The sequence below is a fragment of the Oncorhynchus mykiss genome, chromosome 12 (assembly GCF_013265735.2).
Source record: "Oncorhynchus mykiss isolate Arlee chromosome 12, USDA_OmykA_1.1, whole genome shotgun sequence".
NCBI lineage: Eukaryota > Metazoa > Chordata > Actinopteri > Salmoniformes > Salmonidae > Oncorhynchus > Oncorhynchus mykiss.
Window position 1 is genome coordinate 74,711,946 of NC_048576.1, and position 21,377 is coordinate 74,733,322.

Here is a 21,377-nt window from a genome sequence, read left to right on the forward strand (position 1 = left end):
ATGCAGAAGAAATCGTAGTTATCACTACAAAATGGAAACAGTCACATCCAATAAATAAAAATGGCACCCACTCCTGTACACTCTGCACATTTTATGATGTCAACATTTGTCAGTAGTATGACCAGTAAGACATTTTGTAAGTGCCAATAATAACACCCAGCCCCCCCCCCCCCCCAGCTGCTCCCTTTCTGCCCAATAACTAGATGCTAAATGATCTCATGTAGATGACCTCAGTCCTGCAGAACAACATGTGTCATCAGATTCTATTTAGCTGTCTGTGTTTGGCTTATTGACCAGCTCAGGGCATTGAAAGGAAATCTTTTGGATCTAACTGACTCCCATGGTGGCCATAGGAGCCAATACCCCGATGAAGCTTTTCTTAATCAGGACCTGGTGAATGAAGGCAGCTGACATCACTCTCATGCTGTTGTCCGTGTGTCTTTGTTCGAGTGATGAGCTACGCGTTTACTGTTTACAAAGCCAACTGTGTATGTGTCTTAGTGACAGGCACAAAATCTCACACTCTAGCCTCCCCCAGAGAAACATCCATAAAATTATACAGCCCACTGTCCTTAAAGACAATCTTCCTTTTCAAAGGGTTGACCTTACCACTAAACTGACAATGCCACGGATGTGAAGAATGATTTTTAAAGTCAGTTTTTTACCATTCACAGTGCCCAGTGAAATACCACCTGATTATAAAACATGGGTGTGGAAGTGGGGAGACAGAGTAGCCCCTCCCCGTAGGGTTCCTTTCCCGCCCACTGAATTAGCGGCAGATTGTTCCTCCACGGTTGTGTCTGATTGGATAATGGAGGTTGGTTAGGTTGGATGATCTTCACAGGGGGTTGTGTATCTGTGTGAGATTACATTTTCTTTTGGAAATGAGGTGAGGGGGGAAGGGAGGGGTTAGATCCTGTGTGATCCACACAGACAGACAGACAGACAGACACACACAGATACACAGATACACACACACACAGACAGACACACACACACAGTAGGGTGAGTTAATCCGTTTCCAAACCACTTGCCCTGGGAACTGGTGCAAGTAACTAATTACTAACACCAAGGATGAGCAATGCGGGTGACTCATAATTGCCATTTTGTACATTCAATGTTTCAATTGACGGTGGCCCTCGAATATAGAATTCTAAATAGGGCAGTTTAGGAACTAAATCGCTGGCAGATGACAGCAGCAAAGCACATCTGACAGTGATGGAAAACATAAGGTTTCATCCATAATGTATGAGACACATCATCCACAGACCGTCACTGTATACCTCACAGCACCATTACTCTTCTCTTCATCCTGGACCATTGGCTGATTGACCTCATGGGGCGATGCTGTTTTTCCTTTTATCCCTTCAATTTGTTAGGGAGATGGGAGTAATCATGTACTTTGCCTCATGCTGAGAATATTATTAATAGTGAATCACTGTCCAGGAGGGAGTGTACGTGTCTGCCGGTGTGTTTGTTGGGAGGCGTGTGTCAGTCATTTACCCTGTCTTCACAGATGATGAAGCAGCACCAATATAAGCTGTTGACTACTGCTGAATAGAATATGAGGGTTGGTCCCAGATGGTATGTGCAGGGTTAGGGGGCGGATGCCTGTGTCACCGTCAGAGGGAGGCATATTCATGATTCAACAATGTTCTCCATCAAAGTGCTGTGGGCTCAGGGTCGCGTGGACAATATTACACTATTAGAATCCCGAGCAGAGCCCTCCGTCGAACAGCTTTCAGTGCTCTCTGAACTCATCAGTCAATGTGGGGCGGCAGGGTAGCCTAGTGGTTAGAGCGTTGGACTAGTAACCGAAAGGTTGCAAGTTCAAATCCCCGAGCTGACATCAGGCCGTCACTGAAAATAAGAATTTGTTCTTAACTGACTTGCCTAGTAAAATTTAAAAAATGTCAATGTGAGTTCTATTATAGACAATTCTATGAATGTAAGAAATGGCTTGCTATTTCAGTTACCATATTTTACACTCTTTTCCCTATTAAGACTAAAATACCATGAGCAAAGCCTTTGATGTCCTGTATTACACACAAACAAATAATCCATCTGATGTTCCACTCAAACATGCAGACCAAAGATATGATCAACAGGGGTAAAAATTTAGTGAAATTCCATGATGGAGAAAGACATGTGAAGGGTGAAGCTTTGGTGTTGAGAGTGACCCATGTAAATGATGGTAGGATGTGCTGTATACCCTTCGGAAAAGCCACACTGGTCGAGGAATTCCCATTAGGAAGGCTTATAGTTTCGTCACTCAGTCTTGGCCCATGTGCTCCCCCACACCTACTACAGTCATCGTGTGCATCAAATGTATGAGGCCTCGCCCTGTTAATTCTAAGCGATCCAGATGTAAAAACGAATGATGAAGTACTGTTGTTAAACCAGCCATAGATGATAAGCTAGGAGTGGGATGAGTGGGATACTGTGAGAATTATCAGTGCGTCTCAGGAGTCTTAGAGGTGGGTAGCTGGGGATTCCCTATTTGACATTTGGAATATGGGCATGCCACACTGAAGGTGGGCATGCCACACTGAAGGTGGGCATGCCACACTATAAGAAGCAACATTTTGTCTTTATCAGTATTCCACAATCAATGACCATAAAAAGTCTACCACTATAAAGTACTAATAACAAGTACTAATCTTGTTATTTTGCACATACGACTGCTGTAGACACAAAAATAAATGCAGTAATGTTTATTAAAATCAGGCACTTATCTAGTGCTTCTTCCCTGAAGCTCCTCTGAAGAGGCTGGTGATGGCTCGAGAGAGGGCCCGAAACACCCTAACCACGAAGGAGCATTTACGGGACTGGGGATCCTGTGCAGTAGGTGCAGGTATCAGGTCCTCCATTGGCGGGGAAGCGGAAGGAACCTCTGAAACCAAAAGTGTGCAATGCTGTCATCAAGGCTACTTTGAAGAATTTCAAATATACACATAGTCTGATTTGTTTAACACTTTTTTGGTTACAACATGATATGTGTTATTGTACTATGTAAGAAAATAGTAAAAACTGGAGAAAAACCCTTGAATGAGTAGGTGTGTCCAAACTTTTGACTGGTACTGTATCTTTGTTCACTCTTGCCAAGGTCGTTACAAACTGGTCACATGGTGATGAATTAAAATGACATAATCAATGCTTATTACTCACTCAGTGACATATCACTGAAACGTTTTGTTGGCAGCGCTTCCAGTTCAGGGTGCTTCTTGGATTGTCCTTTTCTCTTGAACACCTGTTGACAAAATATATCCTGACATTAGAGCCCTCACAATATCTCATAAGCCCACTGGCTGTGGGATAATTAAATCGCAGCCCTAACTTAGAAGCAATTCCAAAACACAAAGCTCCCTACCTTGATCCTGATCTTCGGGATGTTAGGCATTTTGAAAAGGAAATGCCACTTCTTGCTATTCTTTTCACCTCCAGCAGAGCGAGGCGTCACCTCAGCGTTGCCATCAGCTGGGTTAAGGCTCCTGGTGGGGAATTCATCTGGTTGGACTAACCTGGAAACTAATTCTAGGAGAAGTAGATACGATACATTAGGCACAGTTGAAGTCAGTAAACTTTACATCATAAGAAACAATCTATTGAGCACGTTACAAAAGATTCCTCTACAGAGTTAAAATGGCAATTTAACTTACCATCCTCTGACTTCACTGTGGGCTTGGACACATCAGTCAGCGTGTCCATCACTGTGTTGGTCATTATCTTAGTGACCTGATCCATCGTCTGCCTTACTCCGGTGGAAAAGGGCGAGACATCTAAACACTGCCCCAGGAGAGTCCTAACAGAATTTTCGGCAAAGCTGTAGGCGAGCTCAAAGGCATCATTCCTTGACAGCTTTTTCAGGGCTGGCTTTGGCAATGCCGGTTCAGATAAGCTCCTGTGACCAGCCATTGATTGAAGTTGCCGGCTTATTGTGATCTCCTGAATGAGACCATGGACCTTTGTGATGAGTTCGTCTGACACACTTTGAATGGTTTCAATGGAGACGAGCCTCTCAAGGTTTTCCTCTGCTGAAGTCTTCCTTGATTCCTCCTTCACCAGCGTTTCCATTATAGTTTGCAATATAATGTTGGTGTCAGATATGGATGTTGGTATCAGACATGATGGTTGACATACAAGCTTTGCAGGGGAAGAATCCTGGTTCCTCTCATGAGTTGACAAGTATTTTGTCAAGGATTGCTTAGACAGTGATTCTGGCACATCTATTGTGATCAAGCTGTGGGACGCTGTCCCCTTTATCTCATCTGCAGTCAACTGGTCAAGGCTCTCAAGAAGAGAGTCCAACATGTCAGTTGTCTTCTTTCCAACAGATGAATTATTCGAGGCAACCACTCTGCACTTGATCACATTTAGGATCTGGCTGAGGGTGTTCTTAGCAGATTTGGTGAAACTCTGCTTAGTGACTGGCACTGTTGAGTCTTGGAGAGCCAAAAATGGTTGGCAACTTTCACTCAAGAGAGAAAAATCTCCTTTCAAACTGTGATCACTCAACACTGACATGCTCTTGGTGGGTGTCAATGTGAAGGTGTCAAAGTCTTGATTTTCTGTTGACGTGTCACCCTGAGATGCAAGGGATTTAGACCTTTCAACATTGGCTAAACTGTCTTTTGTCAACATCTTCTCACTCCTGACAGATTGAGGTCGCTCCGGGTCATGAGCAGTGTCAGAGGCCTCAAAGTATCCATGTTTCTCCACAGGCATGGAATCCACCATATCTTTGGTTTTGGAGGCTGGCACTGGGGACATGGAGAAGAAGACCTTCAGCCTATCCCTCACTCGGTAGTAGATGTTGTGAGCCACATCCAGAAACTCATCAAAAACTATTTTAGGTATTAGGTGGGACTCTGTATCCATGGTCTCTCTCTCTAGGTCTTCCACAATAATGTTCACAATGTCTGAGGCTGCTGCAAACAGGTGTTGTGAATAGGTAGCAGGCATATTCATTAGCTCCAAATGGTTGGCCTTGCGAGCAATGAAAACAATTGCAGCTCCAAAGATGGCCTCACTCACGATTTGGTTAGCCTTTGTGTGGAACTCCACACTTAGAATACTCCGGATGGAAATATTAGAGGTTCTGCTGCTGCTGACTGCACTTTGTGGCTGTGTGAGCGAGGAAATCTCACCTAAAATGGGGAGGTCCTCCAACTTTGAGATGAGAGCATCCAACTTCTGGCTGAACTCCAAGAACACATTTAATGTCCTCCCTCCAACGGAAGAAGAACAGTCTTCCTTAGAAGCCTCAACCTTCAGAACTGATGCCACCTTTTTGATGACCTCTTTAGTGCATGTGTTGAGGGTTGGCTGGTTGTCTGAGATATCACTCAGAGACCTGAAGGACATACCTGAGCTGTTAATACTGGTCTTTTGCACAGGAGATACCTCCAAACAGGCCTCAGTTGGGAGTGGTCCAGTTGCAGAGAGCTTGGTATTCTGAGGGACATCTTTTTCCTCAGTGAGATGGTGTAAACTGAACCACTTATTTAGTTTGTCCAGCACATTGGTGTACAGGTTTCGTGAACTTGAATGTACTTCCACCCAGAACCTTTTGCGACCAGATTTTGTGGCTGCTGAGACCTTATTTGCCTCAAATGCCTCATGCAAGTCTCCTAATACGCCATCAAAAAGATCCACCGATGCCGCTGCAATACTTTCAGGGGAAATATGGGCAGATAAGATTTCCTCTAATCTATTAGTGTCGCTTGAAGGGGTTTTGTTCAGATTGGCAAATGTCACATCTTCCTCCTTAAGGCCCTGAATGATGTGAGAAACATCTATGTCCTCAAGACTCTGTGACAGAGAAGATACCAGGTCTCTGGCAGCAAGGTTACCCTGGGAGCCGGCCTCTGTGGCTGGGTTGAGACTCATCTCAATCTCAAGCTCATTTTGAATTGCTTGGCAGGCAGTTGCCACAGCAAACGCTGAGTGAGAGCACAAGAACTTCAAGTCAGAGTCTGAGATGGGCAGAGATGGTGAGTCGTGAGTCGTGGACATGGCCTCCAGACTGCTCTCAGAAACAAAGGGCTGGAGTTTTACGGAGACTTGTCTGACCATCTCCCCAGCAACACCCCTGATGTCTATTGATGAGCCGGTGCTCTGTGGATTTAAATGTGTTTGGCTGTCCAAAAGTCCAAGATTATAAAGAACATCACCAAACACAACATCCACAACATCATTCGACAATGCTGTAATTCTGTTGCTAGACAGGAACTTAGCTGGATGCACGTCGTCTGAGGTCCAATCACAAAGGGATTCTTTGGAAGAGCACATGGACAGGCTCTGGATTGTTGGAGTTGCTGATATGCAGCTTTCGTTGGTAGACTCGCCATAGAGTTGTGACATTTTAATTTGAACGGCTTTCACGATCTTGCCCTTGGAGATATTCATCAAGTGGTCTCTGATGGACTGCCTGGAGGAATGTCTACTTGCAGATCTTTGAACTACCATGCTTTGAATTTCAGCAGAAACCGCAGTAAGGAAGTAACTCAAAGGGGTGGTCCGTTCCTGCTCAGTTCTTCCATTGTCTTTAGTCCTGAGGATACTATTAATGATGGTGACTATTACCTGTCCAGCCAGAGGACCCAATATGGCTTCAAGCTCCCCCTCTAATTCAAGCGGAGACTTTTTGGACTGGCGACTGCTGGACTTGCTTCCGTGCGCAATATGCGCCATGGCGTGGGCATACATTGATGCAATTGCCATGCTCAGCATCTCTTGAGCAAACCGAATGCTTGCTGAGTTGCTGCCATGATCTTCAGTTCCCTGATCACAACCCACATGTAGCATTAGCTGAACTAGCCTGGAGTTGATGACTTTCATCACCATCTCCACAATTTCCATTACCAACCTGGTGTCTGCAGAGACGATGATGGGCATGAGCTTCCTCTGCCTACTCCGGCTGGACGGCAGTACAATCTCACTCAGCGACCTACATGCTCCACTGTGGACCATTTGATTGAAAACACAGCTCTGAGACAGACCAAACACAGACCTGAGTGGTTCTGAGCAGGGTCTGTCCTTCACCTCTCTATTGTCCCCCTCAGGTGTAGAGAGATATGTGAACTCTCCAGGGATCAAGTCTTCATCGTCCTCTTCACTCAGCAAAGAGGTCATGGACCTAGAGAATGCACACAACAGAGACATAGTAACAAAAATGTCCATGGCATTTTGGACTCAACCTCATTATTATTACTACTGAAGAGGAAGTAAACCAATAAACATTTTAGAGCGCTTGTATCCATCTAAGCAGTATCTCTCACTAAGTGGGGCTGGTTATTGGTACACATGGTGAGGGGTATGGGAGTAATGTGTGAGGGTAGAACTTCTTGGAGGGAAGTGGATAGTGGTGCTTACCTGTAAGTGGAGGGGAAAAGTGTGGGTGTCCGCATGCTCCAGGAAGTTTTAGAGCTGGTGCTCCTGCTGGGGCCTTGAGTACAACTTAATCTCACAGTGCGGGAAAGAGAAGTTACTGCCTCCTCACTTCCTGATCCAGGAGAGCCTGGCAACTCAGTCAGCTCTATCTGCATGGTGAGGTCAAGGGCTGGAACCACAACTGTCGATTTGATCTTCTTCACCCATGTGACAATGTCCATGCACTTGGCAGTAAACTCATCTCTGGTTAACTGTAATGAACATATAGAGAAGTTAGACACTGTACTGATATAATGACTTAGAGCCATGTGATTAGTCACCATTTAACTAACCAATCAGACAGGAACTGACTTTAACTCACCTTGGCACGCATATTCTCACTCAACAGATTCCAGTGTCTGAAAAGTAAATAAAATATACCTTTTCTAATGGGGAACATATCTAGGAAGCCCAGATGAGCTGGGCATCTAAAATATTTATAATACAATCAAACAGTCAAGGGGAGAATAGGAAAGCCACAGAGCAACATACTTGTCAGTCATGTCCTGCACAAAGGTGGAGAGGTCTGGGGAGCTTCTTTGCAGCCTGACAAGGCTGTTCTGGGACGTTGCAGCCTGGGGGGCCGTGGGCGTGGTGGTGAAGGTCACATCAGTATCCTGGGGACGACAGGAAGTACAGTTAGGCTGGAATTCAATCGACTCTAGTACTCTCTCCTCCTAAACACACACACACAACGCAACTAAAGATTAAATTGAGAGGTGACTACAGTCTTCACCTCCAGTTCCAGGTCTCCAGAGTTGAGTAGAGAAGTCTGGTGTGGCTCCTGTACATGGGATGGGCCGGCTGTCTCTAGATCAGCCTGCATCTCACTTTCTATTTTAGCCTTTAGTGACTGGGTTGGGTCAGCTGACTTCAGACCAGCCTCCTGCATCTCTGCCTCCGGTTCAGCTGCTATTGACTGAGTTGGGCTGGCTATTTCTTGATCAGCAAAGAATTGGGTCAGGCTCCCAGTATCAGGCTGATCTTTTTCATATCTATGCAGAGGAAAATAATCTCTCTATGATCACCGGGACCTAGCCATAATGTATAGACCTTTGACCTATGTGTGAATGGATAATTTGTGTAAATCTGACTTCATCCTGCATGTCATCAGCAATATTGATAGGGTCCTCAAGAGGCTGTGATTCCAATATCTATGAGGGTGAGGTCATCACTTTTGACCTCTGACCCCTGAAAGACATCAGAAAGAACTGTACATGCCTCACCTTTAGCCATCTCGTTGGTCTCATCTTATCTATAGTGAAGGCGAGGTTATATCCTTTGACCTATTGCAACTCTTTCACCAGAAAGGAAGAGGCAAAGCGAGGTTTTACTCTACCCAAAATTTATCAGCGAAAATAAGACCACGAAGTGAAGAATTTGTATGGAGGTCAATGAGAGTATTGAACTTGAACAACGAAAAATGTCATCGGTAATTTGCTGCGTGATGTGTATTTGATCGAATAGAAGTTTCGCAATGGGTAGTTTGTTTGGAATGCACTGATATAAGCGGACACTCGTGGCATTTCAGCAACTTTGGAAAAAAATCTACTTTATATTGGAGTTGTGCCTGTTGTTCACACATGCATCTGCCCTCTCCTTGGCTAGAATGGTCATACCTGATCTCACCCCCTCCCACCTGCCTTACAGGATATGTATTTCCATTGTTAGAGTGGCCACTCAACTATCTTGTCAATATAATTGATCATCTTTGCTTGCACCCAACCTAAGGGTCATAACCTTTGACCCCTTGAAGTCATTAGAAAGTTGGCCTACATGCTACATCTAGCCTATCTTTACAGTAGCCTATGAGTGGTCTATTACTTAAATGTTTTGGTCAATGACAGCCTATAGGCTACCTTTTAACCCACATAAATGAATACAATTGGATGTCATCCTGCTGTAAAATCTGTATAATGATTCTTCTTCTCATTTACAATAACCACAGCATTGAAAATAAAGTAACATACCTCAGATACTTTACTCTCCATGTCTTTTCCTTGTAAAATAAGAGAATGCGCATCCAATGATTAACACTAGGTCGTCCAGTCAACAACGAAGATAAGACTGATCCAACCAGTTTTTCTGTTCAGTTTTAAACCTCATCAATTATGACGTAACAATGTTATGAGCATTTTACGCAATTGCAAATGCACCCCCGATGCAACGCTTTGTTTATGGCCTACACATTGAAAGTACTGAATTTAAATGGAAGTTCTGGGGGTGGTAGGCCCATGTTTTGCAAAACAACATAAAAGGTGATACACTACGTTTACATACCATAACATCGCAGTTGAGCTGAAACTATCTTTCTATAAGATCCTGAGAGTTTTTGAATAAGGTCGTACGGTATCTATCTGTACGTTAGAGCTATCGTCGTCATCTCTAACGCACAGGTACTGGGGCAGGTCGCAGGTATAGTTACATCCCTGCTCTGATGACTGCTGTAATTCAACCAGATATAAGGAGAACAGGCCAATAAACTATAACTGCACAGTCAATACCTTTTACTGACCATCTATATTCACCCTAAAATCCATAGTCATACCCAATCATTAACATCGGTTCAATAAACTCTGCCCAGCCTATATAGAGGACTTCAATAAATAAGGGTGGTACCTAAAAAACGAACTAAAGGACATATTGCCCTCTTGTGGTTGGTAAAGGTAATGACGTGATCCCAGTCTTCAAAAGACACCAAACTCTCGCGAGGCTCGGTCCAGAAGTACCGCTATGAAATGAACACTACAGACTAATAGTCTGTTTTTATGGTTTAAACCTGTCTAGCGGAACCCCTCGCCAACATCCAATGAAATTGCAGGGCGCCAAATACAAATCAACAGAAATCTCATAAATCAAATTTCTCAAACATACAAGTATTAGGCACCATTTTAATGGATATTTGAGGTTATTGACCTTTGGCCGAGTTTTTAATCTATAACAGACAGTGGATAGTAAATCAAAAAATGTATTTGAATACTGTACTTTGTTTCAAAGCATTGTTCCAAAATAATTTAGCAAATTCAACCTGATCAAATAATCTATATAAGAAGGAGGAAAATAGGAATGTACTATAATTTGTTTAGTGGATTCCCACCCACAAACCTGCTTTACAACATACACTATATACAGTGCCTTGCGAAAGTATTCGGCCCCCTTGAACTTTGCGACCTTTTGACACATTTCAGGCTTCAAACATAAAGATATAAAACTTTATTTTTTTGTGAAGAATCAACAACAAGTGGGACACAATCATGAAGTGGAACGACATTTATTGGATATTTCAAACTTTTTTAACAAATCAAAAACTGAAAAATTGGGCGTGCAAAATTATTCAGCCCCTTTACTTTCAGTGCAGCAAACTCTCTCCAGAAGTTCAGTGAGGATCTCTGAATGATCCAATGTTGACCTAAATGACTAATGATGATAAATACAATCCACCTGTGTGTAATCAAGTCTCCGTATAAATGCACCTGCACTGTGATAGTCTCAGAGGTCCGTTAAAAGCGCAGAGAGCAATGGAAGGTCCATATATATATATATGTATGTATGTGTGTGTGTGTGTGTGTGTGTGTGTGTGTGTGTGTGTGTGTGTGTGTGTGTGTGTGTGTGTGTGTGTGTGTGTGTGTGTGTGTGTGTGTGTGTGTGTGTGTGTGTGTGTGTGTGTGTGTGTACTTAGTGCAAGTTGACACATGACAGTCATTAACTACTTGATTAATTGAATTGCTTTTTGTGAAGGCAAATATACAATGTACAAAACATTAGGAACATTTAGTTGCACCCCCTTTTGCCCTCAGAGCAGCCTCAATTTGTCAGGGTATGGACTACAAGGTGGTGAAAGTGTTCCACAGGGATGCTGGCCCATGTTGACTGCAAAGCGTCTCACAGTTTTGTCAAGGCTAGATGGACCATTCTTGATACACACAGGAAACTGTTGAGCGTGAAAAATCCAGCAGCATTGCAGTTCTTGACACACTCAAACCGGTGCTCCTCGGGTTGAGAGCCAGACCCTGTCCCCCGGTGCGAACACGGGGGCCTCACTGCGGTGACGGTCAGCGCTCTTCTTCTGCCGTCCACTCTCCTGACGTAGTGATTCCTGGACGGCCCTCCAGGTCTCCTTAGAGCGCTGCACCCACTCCTCCACCGCAGGAGCCTCGGTCTGGCTCTGATGCCATGGTGCCAGAACCGGCTGGTACCCTAACACGCACTGAAACGGTGACATGTTGGTAGAGGAGTGGCGTAGTGAGTTCTGGGCCATTTCAGCCCAGGGGACGTATCTCGCCCACTCCCCCGTCCGGTCCTGGCAATACGACCACAGAAACCTACCCACCTCCTGATTCACTCTCTCCACCCGCCCATTACTCTCCGGGTGATACCCAGAGGTTAGGCTGACCGAGACCCCCAGACGTTCCACACGCGGGATGTGAACTGGGGACCCCAATCAGAAACGATGTCCTCGGGCACCCTGTAGTGCCGGAAGACGTAGGTGAACAGAGCCTCCGCAGTCTGTAGGGCCGTAGGGAGACCGGGCAACGGGATAAGACGGCAGGACTTAGAGAACCGATCCACAACGACCAGGATCGTCGTGTCTCCCTGAGACAGGGGAAGATCAGTGAGAAAGTCCACCAATAGATGGGACCACGGCCGTTGTGCAACGGGGAGGGGTTGTAACTTCCCTCGTGGCAAGTGCCTAGGAGCCTTGCTCTGGGCGCACACTGAACAGGAGGAGACATAGAATCACACGTCCTTAACTAAGGTGGGTCACCAGTACTTCCCCCTAAGACCCCGCACTGTCCTCGAAATCCCCGGGTGACCCGACGAGGGTAGACTATGAGCCCACCGAATCAATTGATCACGTACAGCGAGCGGCACATACCTACGACCCTCTGGGCACTGTGGAAGCACAGATTCCCCCCTTAGCGCCCGCTCAATGTCCGCGTCCACCTCCCATACTACCGGTGCCACCAGCCTAGCCGCCGGAATGATAGGAGTAGGATCAATGGACCGGTCCTCGGTGTCGTAGAGACGGGACAGCGCGTCGGCCTTAGTGTTAAGGGAACCTGGTCTATACAAGATCGTGAATCTAAATCTGGTGAAATACATGGCCCACCTTGCCTGACGAGGATTCAGTCTCCTAGCCGCTCGGATATACTCCAGGTTACAGTGGTCAGTCCAGATGAGGAAAGGGTGCTTAGCCCCCTCGAGCCAGTGTCTCCACACCTTCAGGGCTTTAACCACAGCCAACAACTCCCTGTCCCCCACATCACAGTTTTGCTCCGCCGGCCCGAGCTTCTTAAAAAAAAAAGCATGGGGGCGGAGCTTCGGTGGAGCACCCGAGCGCTGTAAGAGCACGGCTCCAACCCACCTCCACTATGAACGCCAAAGAGGGGTCCGGATGCGCCTACACCGGAGCGTCGGTGAACAAACGAAGGAAAGCTCCGTCCGCCTCTGCCGTCCACTGCAAACGCACAGGCCCCCCTTCAGCAGTGAGGTAATGGGAGCCGCCACCTGACCAAAACCCCGGATAAACCTCCGGTAGTAATTGGCAAACCCTAAGAACCGCTGCACCACCTTTACCGTGGTCGGAGTCGGCCAATTACGCACGGCCTTGACGCGGTCACACTCCATCACCACCCCCGAGGTGGAAATGCGATAACCCAGGAAGGAAACGGCTCGTTTGGAAAACTCACATTTCTCCGCCTTCACCAATAGGTCATGCTCCAGCAGTCGCCCAAGAACCTTGCGCACCAGAGACACATGCGCGGCGCGTGTGGCGGAGTAGATCAAGATATCATACACCCCCACACCCTGTCCGTGCAGGTCCCTGAGAATCTCGTCGACGAAGGATTGAAAGATGGCTGGAGCATTCTTTAACCCATATGGCATGACGAGGTACTCCTAATGGCCAGATGTGGTACTAAACGCAGTTTTCCACTCATCTCCCTCCCGAATACGCACTAGATTATACGTGCTCCTGGGGTCCAGTTTCGTGAAGAACCGCGCCTCGTGAAATGATTCCACCGCCGTAGCGATGAGAGGTAGTGGGTAACTAAAACCCACCGTGATGGAATTGAGACCTCGATAATCAATGCACGGACGCAAACCACCCTCCTTTTTCTTCACAAAAAATAAACTCGAGGAGACGGGTGACATGGAGGGCCGAATGTCCCCCTGTCCCAGAGCTTCCGTGACATATGTCTCCATAGCCAACGTCTCCTCCTGGGACAAAGGGTACACGTGACTCCTGGGCAGTGCAGCGTTTAGCTGGAGGTTTATCACGCAATCCCCCCATCGATGGGGTGGTAATTGGGTCACCTTCTTTTTACAGGCGAGAGGAGAGAAACAATTAGAATAAATGAAAGGAGAAAAATAATAAATGTTATTTGTCATCAATCACCACATCCTCATCGGCAGACTCGACAGCCTTGGTTTCTCAAATGATTGCCTCGCCTGGTTCACCAACTACTTCTCTGATAGAGTTCAGTGTGTCAAATCGGAGGGTCTGCTGTCCGGACCTCTGGCAGTCTCTATGGGTGTGCCACAGGGTTCAATTCTTGGACAGACTCTCTTCTCTGTATACATCAATGAGGTCGCTCTTGCTGCTGGTGAGTCTCTGATCCACCTCTACGCAGACGACACCATTCTGTATACTTCTGGCCCTTCTTTGGACACTGTGTTAACAACCCTCCAGGCAAGCTTCAATGCCATACAACTCTCCTTCCGTGGCCTCCAATTGCTCTTAAATACAAGTAAAACTAAATGCATGCTCTTCAACCGATCGCTACCTGTACCTACCCGCCTGTCCAACATTACTACTCTGGACGGCTCTGACTTAGAATACGTGGACAACTACAAATACTTAGGTGTCTGGTTAGACTGTAAACTCTCCTTCCAGACCCATATCAAACATCTCCAATCCAAAGTTACATCTAGAATTGGCTTCCTATTTCACAACAAAGCATCCTTCACTCATGCTGCCAAACATACCCTTGTAAAACTGACCATCCTACCAATCCTCGACTTTGGCGATGTCATTTACAAAATAGCCTCCAATACCCTACTCAACAAATTGGATGCAGTCTATCACAGTGCAATCCGTTTTGTCACCAAAGCCCCATATACTACCCACCATTGCGACCTGTACGCTCTCGTTGGCTGGCCCTCGCTTCATACTACCTCATCCCCATACTGTTTTTATTTATTTACTTTTCTGCTCTTTTGCACACCAATATCTCTACCTGTACATGACCATCTGATCATTTATCACTCCAGTGTTAATCTGCAAAATTGTAATTATTCGCCTACCTCATGCCTTTTGCACACATTGTATATAGACTCCCCCTTTGTTTTCTACTGTGTTATTGACTTGTTAATTGTTTACTCCATGTGTAACTCTGTGTTGTCTGCTCACACTGCTATGCTTTATCTTGGCCAGGTCGCAGTTGCAAATGAGAACTTGTTCTCAACTAGCCTACCTGGTTAAATAAAGGTGAAATAAAAATAAAAATAAACTCGTCGCCAAACCCACTGGCTCCATGTCATCTACAAGACCCTGCTAGGTAAAGTCCCCCCTTATCTCAGCTCGCTGGTCACCATAGCATCTCCCACCTGTAGCACACGCTCCAGCAGGTATATCTCTCTAGTCACGCCCAAAACCAATTCTTTCTTTGGCCGCCTCTCCTTCCAGTTCTCTGCTGCCAATGACTGGAACGAACTACAAAAATCTCTGAAACTGGAAACACTCCCTCACTAGCTTTAAGCACCAACTGTCAGAGCAGCTCACAGATTACTGCACCTGTACATAGCCCACCTATAATTTAGCCCAAACAACTACCTCTTTCCCTACTGTATTTTATTTATTTATTTATTTTGCTCCTTTGCACCCCATTATTTTTATTTCTACTTTGCACATTCTCCCATTGCAAATCTACCATTCCAGTGTTTTACTTGCTATATTGTATTTACTTTGCCACCATGGCCTTTTTGCCTTTACCTCCCTTATCTCACCTCATTTGCTCACATCGTATATAGACTTGTTTATACTGTATTATTGACTGTATGTTTGTTTTACTCCATGTGTAACTCTGTGTCGTTGTAGGTGTCGAACTGCTTTGCTTTATCTTGGCCAGGTCGTAATTGTAAATGAGAACTTGTTCTCAACTTGCCTACCTGGTTAAATAAAGGTGAAATAAAATAAATCTGGAACAAAAATAATTTGGAATATATTTATCCCAGCGCTATCCCGTGTCCCCCAGAATTCGGAGACAAAGAATGGCACTGTATCTGGTTCTGTATCCAGTCACAACTATGATTGTTTGTGATGCTGCTGATGATGACAGTGATGATAAGATAGATTGGTCATACTTGTTGTACTAGTGGTATTTGTGAGAGTAGCATTACTATAGGAATATTCCATCTGTCTACTTTGCAGACAAACCAAATTAAACCAATACACATTTTACACTGGAGCCAGAGAGCTTGAAAATGAACTGGTGAAGTGTTTGGAGATGTGATGTTCAGCGCAGTGGACATATTTGAGGAAAATCTACCCTTAATTCCCACTTAGAAATCTCTTTTGACGTAGTATACTATATTTCTATCCAAATGTGACACCCGCGGCCTAGATGGTTCGGCCACATTCAAGTCTTCGTCCGAAATGGCACAGTATTCCCCTATGTAGTGCACTACTTCTGAACAGAGTCCCTGGTTCTCGGTCTAAAGTAAAGCACTATAGGGAGTAGGGTGTCATTTGGGACGCATACTAATACCTTCTTTACCCACAGAATGTGATGCACTCCAGGGACTATTAAAAAAAGATGGCAAATCCATTCCCCAAAATAGGCGACAGTGTGACAAAGGAAAAAGACCATCCAAAGGACTGCTACGTCTCTGAGGGCAACCGAGTGAACCCACCATCATATACATGCCCCTCTTCAATATGTAGAATTGTAAAGGTATGTCATCTCATTCTATGCTTTCCTTCTCTTTGTGTATCCTTTCTTTGCTTGATGTGTCTGATCCTGATGTTTCTTATCATGTCTCTAGGTGAGGAGGAAATAAAGAAGGAGATGGTTGAGTACACCACATTTGTACTGTCTTACATTGTAGGGAAGATGTATCACCTTCTAGAAAAGGCATCTGCAAACATGAGAAACAATAAGGGGAAAATCCTCAGGGAGATTGAGGTGGCTATCAAGCACAGGCAAGAAAATAAGTGAATTTCATATGTAACAATGAAATGGCTATTGAATTACTAGCCTGCAGTTAGAATATTAGTATTGACATTAGTGGCAACATGAACAACATGAGTTCTCATAGGAACCCATAGTTGCCAGTGGCCCCAAACTCCAGTCTGTCATACAGTATAGGCCTAACCCTTAGTCCAACACCTGATCCAGTGGAACGCTGACTACCAATTATAGACTCCCAACAATAATTGTTTTCTCAACTAAATTATATCCAAGCCCTATAGGTGTTACAGTGGGACTATGTACAGTATAGTCTACAATGGGTGGAATACCTCCATGTTTGTATATCGGCAAACATTTTTCCTGGAGATGTACTAGCTAAGTACAACCACCAGATGTCTCTAAGTGTTCAGATTATCCATTAATTTGCATTGAACTTGTATTTTCTAGCTATGTGGGAAATTATGGAATGTATCTACATTTTTCCCAATATTATGGGCTAGGTAGGGGTTAAGTTATATTGTTGTATTGTGTAGGCCTGTCATGGTTTGTGGGTATCATAAGCACAGATTTAATCACACAAATTAAAACTTGTAGCCTTATAAATATGGCCATTTGGCAATACATTACAAACTGCCAAAACGTAGGCTACATGCCATTCCTGTTAAGATGCATTACTACATGAATTAATAAAAGTAAAGATTACAGATTCAGAGTAGTTTATCTATTGACTGATCATCATTCTTTTTTCACACCTTGCTGGCATGTCACTGGCTCATGGCAACACGGTCTCAGAGTATTTCGTATTATTCTATACAGAAATCTGAGACACTAAATTTAGTATGATATGTTTCCTTTCGTATGGTATGTAGTCATTTGTGAATGTCCATCATGCATGTTGTATGATGTGTTACAAATTACAAATTGTATGAGTTTGGAGTGTGACTGTTTGAGGTTGTGGACAGGTGTCTTTTATACTGATAACAAGTTCAAACAGGTGCAATTAATACAGGTAACGAGTGGAGGACAGAGGAGCCTCTTAAAGAAGAAGTTACAGGTCTGTGAGAGCCAGAAATCTTGCTTGTTTGTAGGCGAACAAATACTTATTTTCCACCATAATTTGCAAATAAATTCATTAAAAATCCTACAATGTGATTTTCTGGATTTTTTTCTCATTTTGTCTGTCATAGTTGAAGTGTACCTATGATGAAAATTACAGGCCTCTCTCATCTTTTTAAGTGGGAGAACTTGCACAATTGGTAGCTGACTAAATACTTTTTTGCCCCACTGTATGTAGCCTTGTTGATTTGACAATGTTTAAATTGAAATGGTGCGTGGTGTAACTCTGGTTCTAAATCAGTAGTTGTTTAGTAAACTGTTGAAAACATTAACACGCTTGACCATGCTGCATGTCATATAACTGCTTGTTACATGCTATATTTTCTCTGTGGACTTCACTGGACAGATGTTGCTCTCCAGTTTTGTGACGAAACTAACATATGTGTATTTGAAATTATTTCCGCCACTGTGTGACTGTTGTCTTTTTCTAGTCACTGCCTTATTGTATATCACGGTGGCGTATGAACGAATAGCTTATAAAGCAAACAACGCAATTTTCACGTAATATGGCTTTTGTACTGCCTTGGCGTCCTCAGTGATATTACCCATGCACCGCTACTGAGTAGTTGCAAAGTACCTAAAAATAAGTAAGTAGTTGCAAAGTTGCTAATTAGCTCAAATGCAAAAGCTGTCTGTGATACAATTTGACCATGTAACCTTTGAGTTGCTAGACTTTTGCGTTATGTCACTCAACCACCACGACCAACCACTTTCCTTTCGTTTTTGCCTTAAGTAACCTACTATCTTATATAAGCATACCAAACATAAAGTATTGTACTAATTTTAAGTGTCCCGTACTTACGTTTACTATGCTACGTCTAGTCCACGAGACCAGTCTGCCCATGGTGATGGTCTGCGGCACGCAGTGACAAGTTGAGTCCACTCAAAGATAGCCAGTCATGTAGCTTTAGTTCGTACTCGGTCTTCAAACACATTCAATGGCGAAGCGAACGACGGCATCGTGTCGTAATTATAGAATATATATTTTTTATTGCTCACATTACAACGTGTTTTGAGCGGTAGTGTTTTTTAACGCGCGTTCTTTTGGCATACCATTTTGGCAGAGCGCGCCCCACTCTGAAAGTGACACCTTGGATCGTTGACGGATTGGGGAAAATGCCTCATCAAAGTTTGTCATCGTTAAGAACTCAAACTTTACAATTAATATATTTAAGCTTTTGCAAAATTAACTTGGAATGAATGAAGAATGCATATCGTTTGGGAAATATTTTTGATTTTTCAAGCATATTTCATCTGTACATCAGGTAAGCCTTGAAGCCTGCGGTTATTAAATGTAATTAATGAGATGAAGTGATGAACTTCAGGGCTTGAACAAACCCCAGAATATTGTAACACATTTAAATGTATTTGGGTAAGGAAATACAGAATAGTCTTCTGTTGATGATACGGTTGCAACTGTAAACCGTGCAATGTAGGGCACGGGTGTTGCAGCTGTCTACCAATAATTGTTTTAATGTAGGTTTAAGCATGACGAGTCTTTAAAGGTCAATAAAGCAAATATTTGCTCCACTTGCGCGTGAGTTGGCAACACAATTACTGTAATCGTTGATTTTCTAGCCATTCTCGTGAATCTTAGTCATAATATTATATAATAGGCTATTTGTGTTTAGGATTATAGATTTTTTTTGTCCCGCCCCCAATTTGGTACAAATGAGAGAACATTTTACAAAATCTCTTTGCGCCTGTCAAATTTGTAATGCTGAGATTAGATTCAACATTAGGCGTTGCTCTTTACATGTTGCATGGATATCATTATTACCCACATCTTACATCATCCTAGGAGGCCTCTTTCCCAAAATAAGCTATGACAGAGACTCATTTGTCAATAAACATACTTGAAAAGTTCCATCTAATTTCTGTTCTTATTTACATCTGCCAGACTGCAATAAATGGTATATTATGTTCTTACCATCATGACCGCTGACATGATGTTTAGTGTGAAGAACAGCTGACCGTGGGGCTTGACCCCAAGATCCAGAAGTGCAGAAGGGCAAGTGATGTACCACAAAACCCTGGGCCTGTGATAGAGGCAGTAGAACACTCACATAAACAGTGTTTCAGTATTCTCTCCCTTCGAGACTTGTCCATTTGCACAGAGCACCGTCTGCAAACCAGCGCCCTAGAAACCTCCGGAATGATCCCATTGCTGCCTGCCACCAATGTAGCAAGAGAGTAAGAGAGAGGACAACTGACAGGGGGCACGATCCCCATGTTCCCCTCCATTAAGTATGATATGTTATGTTATGAATGGAATAGCTGTTGTACAATATCATATGAATTGGAGGACATGTAGTATCACGTCTTACCCTGCCGAACAATATCATACGAATTGGATGATGTAATGTACAGTGCCTTGCGAAAGTATTCGGCCCCCTTGAACTTTGCGACCTTTTGCCACATTTCAGGCTTCAAACATAAAGATATAAAACTGTATTTTTTTGTGAAGAATCAACAACAAGTGGGACACAATCATGAAGTGGAACGATATTTATTGGATATTTCAAACTTTTTTAACAAATCAAAAACTGAAAAATTGGGCGTGCAAAATTATTCAGCCCCTTTACTTTCAGTGCAGCAAACTCTCTCCAGAAGTTCAGTGAGGATCTCTGAATGATCCAATGTTGACCTAAATGACTAATGATGATAAATACAATCCACCTGTGTGTAATCAAGTCTCCGTATAAATGCACCTGCACTGTGATAGTCTCAGAGGTCCGTTAAAAGCGCAGAGAGCATCATGAAGAACAAGGAACACACCAGACAGGTCCGAGATACTGTTGTGAAGAAGTGTAAAGCCGGATTTGGATACAAAAAGATTTCCCAAGCTTTAAACATCCCAAGGAGCACTGTGCAAGCCATTTCTTAAAGATATCCATAAAAAGTGTCGTTTAAAGTTTGCCACAAGCCACCTGGGAAACACACCAAACATGTGGAAGAAGGTGCTCTGGTCAGATGAAACCAAAATTGAACTTTTTGGCAACAATGCAAAACGTTATGTTTGGCGTAAAAGCAACACAGCTGAACACACCATCCCCACTGTCAAACATGGTGGTGGCAGCATCATGGTTTGGGCCTGCTTTTCTTCAGCAGGGACAGGGAAGATGGTTAAAATTGATGGGAAGATGGATGGAGCCAAATACAGGACCATTCTGGAAGAGAACCTGATGGAGTCTGCAAAAGACCTGAGACTGGGCGGAGATTTGTCTTCCAACAAGACAATGATCCAAAACATAAAGCAAAATCTACAATGGAATGGTTCAAAAATAAACATATCCAGGTGTTAGAATGGCCAAGTCAAAGTCCAGACCTGAATCCAATCGAGAATCTGTGGAAAGAACTGAAAACTGCTGTTCACAAATGCTCTCCATCCAACCTCACTGAGCTCGAGCTGTTTTGCAAGGAGGAATGGGCAAAAATTTCAGTCTCTCGATGTGCAAAACTGATAGAGACATACCCCAAGCGACTTACAGCTGTAATCGCAGCAAAAGGTGGCGCTACAAAGTATTAACTTAAGGGGGCTGAATAATTTTGCACGCCCAATTTTTCAGTTTTTGATTTGTTAAAAAAGTTTGAAATATCCAATAAATGTCGTTCCACTTCATGATTGTGTCCCACTTG

The 21,377-nt window shown here is 43.9% G+C and overlaps 2 protein-coding genes across 2 annotated transcripts in view; one reads left to right on the plus strand and one right to left on the minus strand.

Annotated features, from left to right (window-relative positions):
* Positions 1-2,709: 2,709 nt before the first annotated feature.
* Positions 2,710-8,529, minus strand: LOC110538969. Its single transcript, XM_021625935.2, has 8 exons — positions 8,168-8,529; positions 7,924-8,048; positions 7,754-7,790; positions 7,375-7,643; positions 3,660-7,138; positions 3,371-3,534; positions 3,169-3,250; positions 2,710-2,893 (listed from the first exon to the last, which is right to left on the minus strand). The coding sequence occupies exons 1-8, from the start codon at positions 8,321-8,323 to the stop codon at positions 2,736-2,738; spliced, it is 4,470 nt and encodes a 1,489-aa protein (XP_021481610.2). The 5' UTR covers positions 8,324-8,529; the 3' UTR covers positions 2,710-2,735.
* A 10,059-nt stretch (positions 8,530-18,588) lies between these two features.
* LOC110538402 (carbonic anhydrase-related protein 10) overlaps positions 18,589-21,377 on the plus strand; it is a 31,227-nt gene continuing 28,438 nt past the window's right edge. The window contains exon 1 of the mRNA XM_021625205.2: positions 18,589-19,003. Coding sequence (XP_021480880.1) covers positions 18,946-19,003 — 58 coding nt within the window. The 5' untranslated portion in view covers positions 18,589-18,945. The remainder of the gene's footprint in view (positions 19,004-21,377) is intronic.

Bases quoted from the DNA above. Each gene is read 5' to 3' on its own strand.
- LOC110538969 (XM_021625935.2), bottom strand. From the start codon at position 8,323: ATGCAGGAGGCTGGTCTGAAGTCAGCTGACCCAACCCAGTCACTAAAG. The intron at 7,644-7,753 runs GTGAGTTAAAGT...TGTTCATTACAG, and splicing joins GTGAGAATATGCGTGCCAAG to TTAACCAGAGATGAGTTTAC. The intron at 7,139-7,374 runs GTAAGCACCACT...TGCATTCTCTAG, and splicing joins CTTTTCCCCTCCACTTACAG to GTCCATGACCTCTTTGCTGA.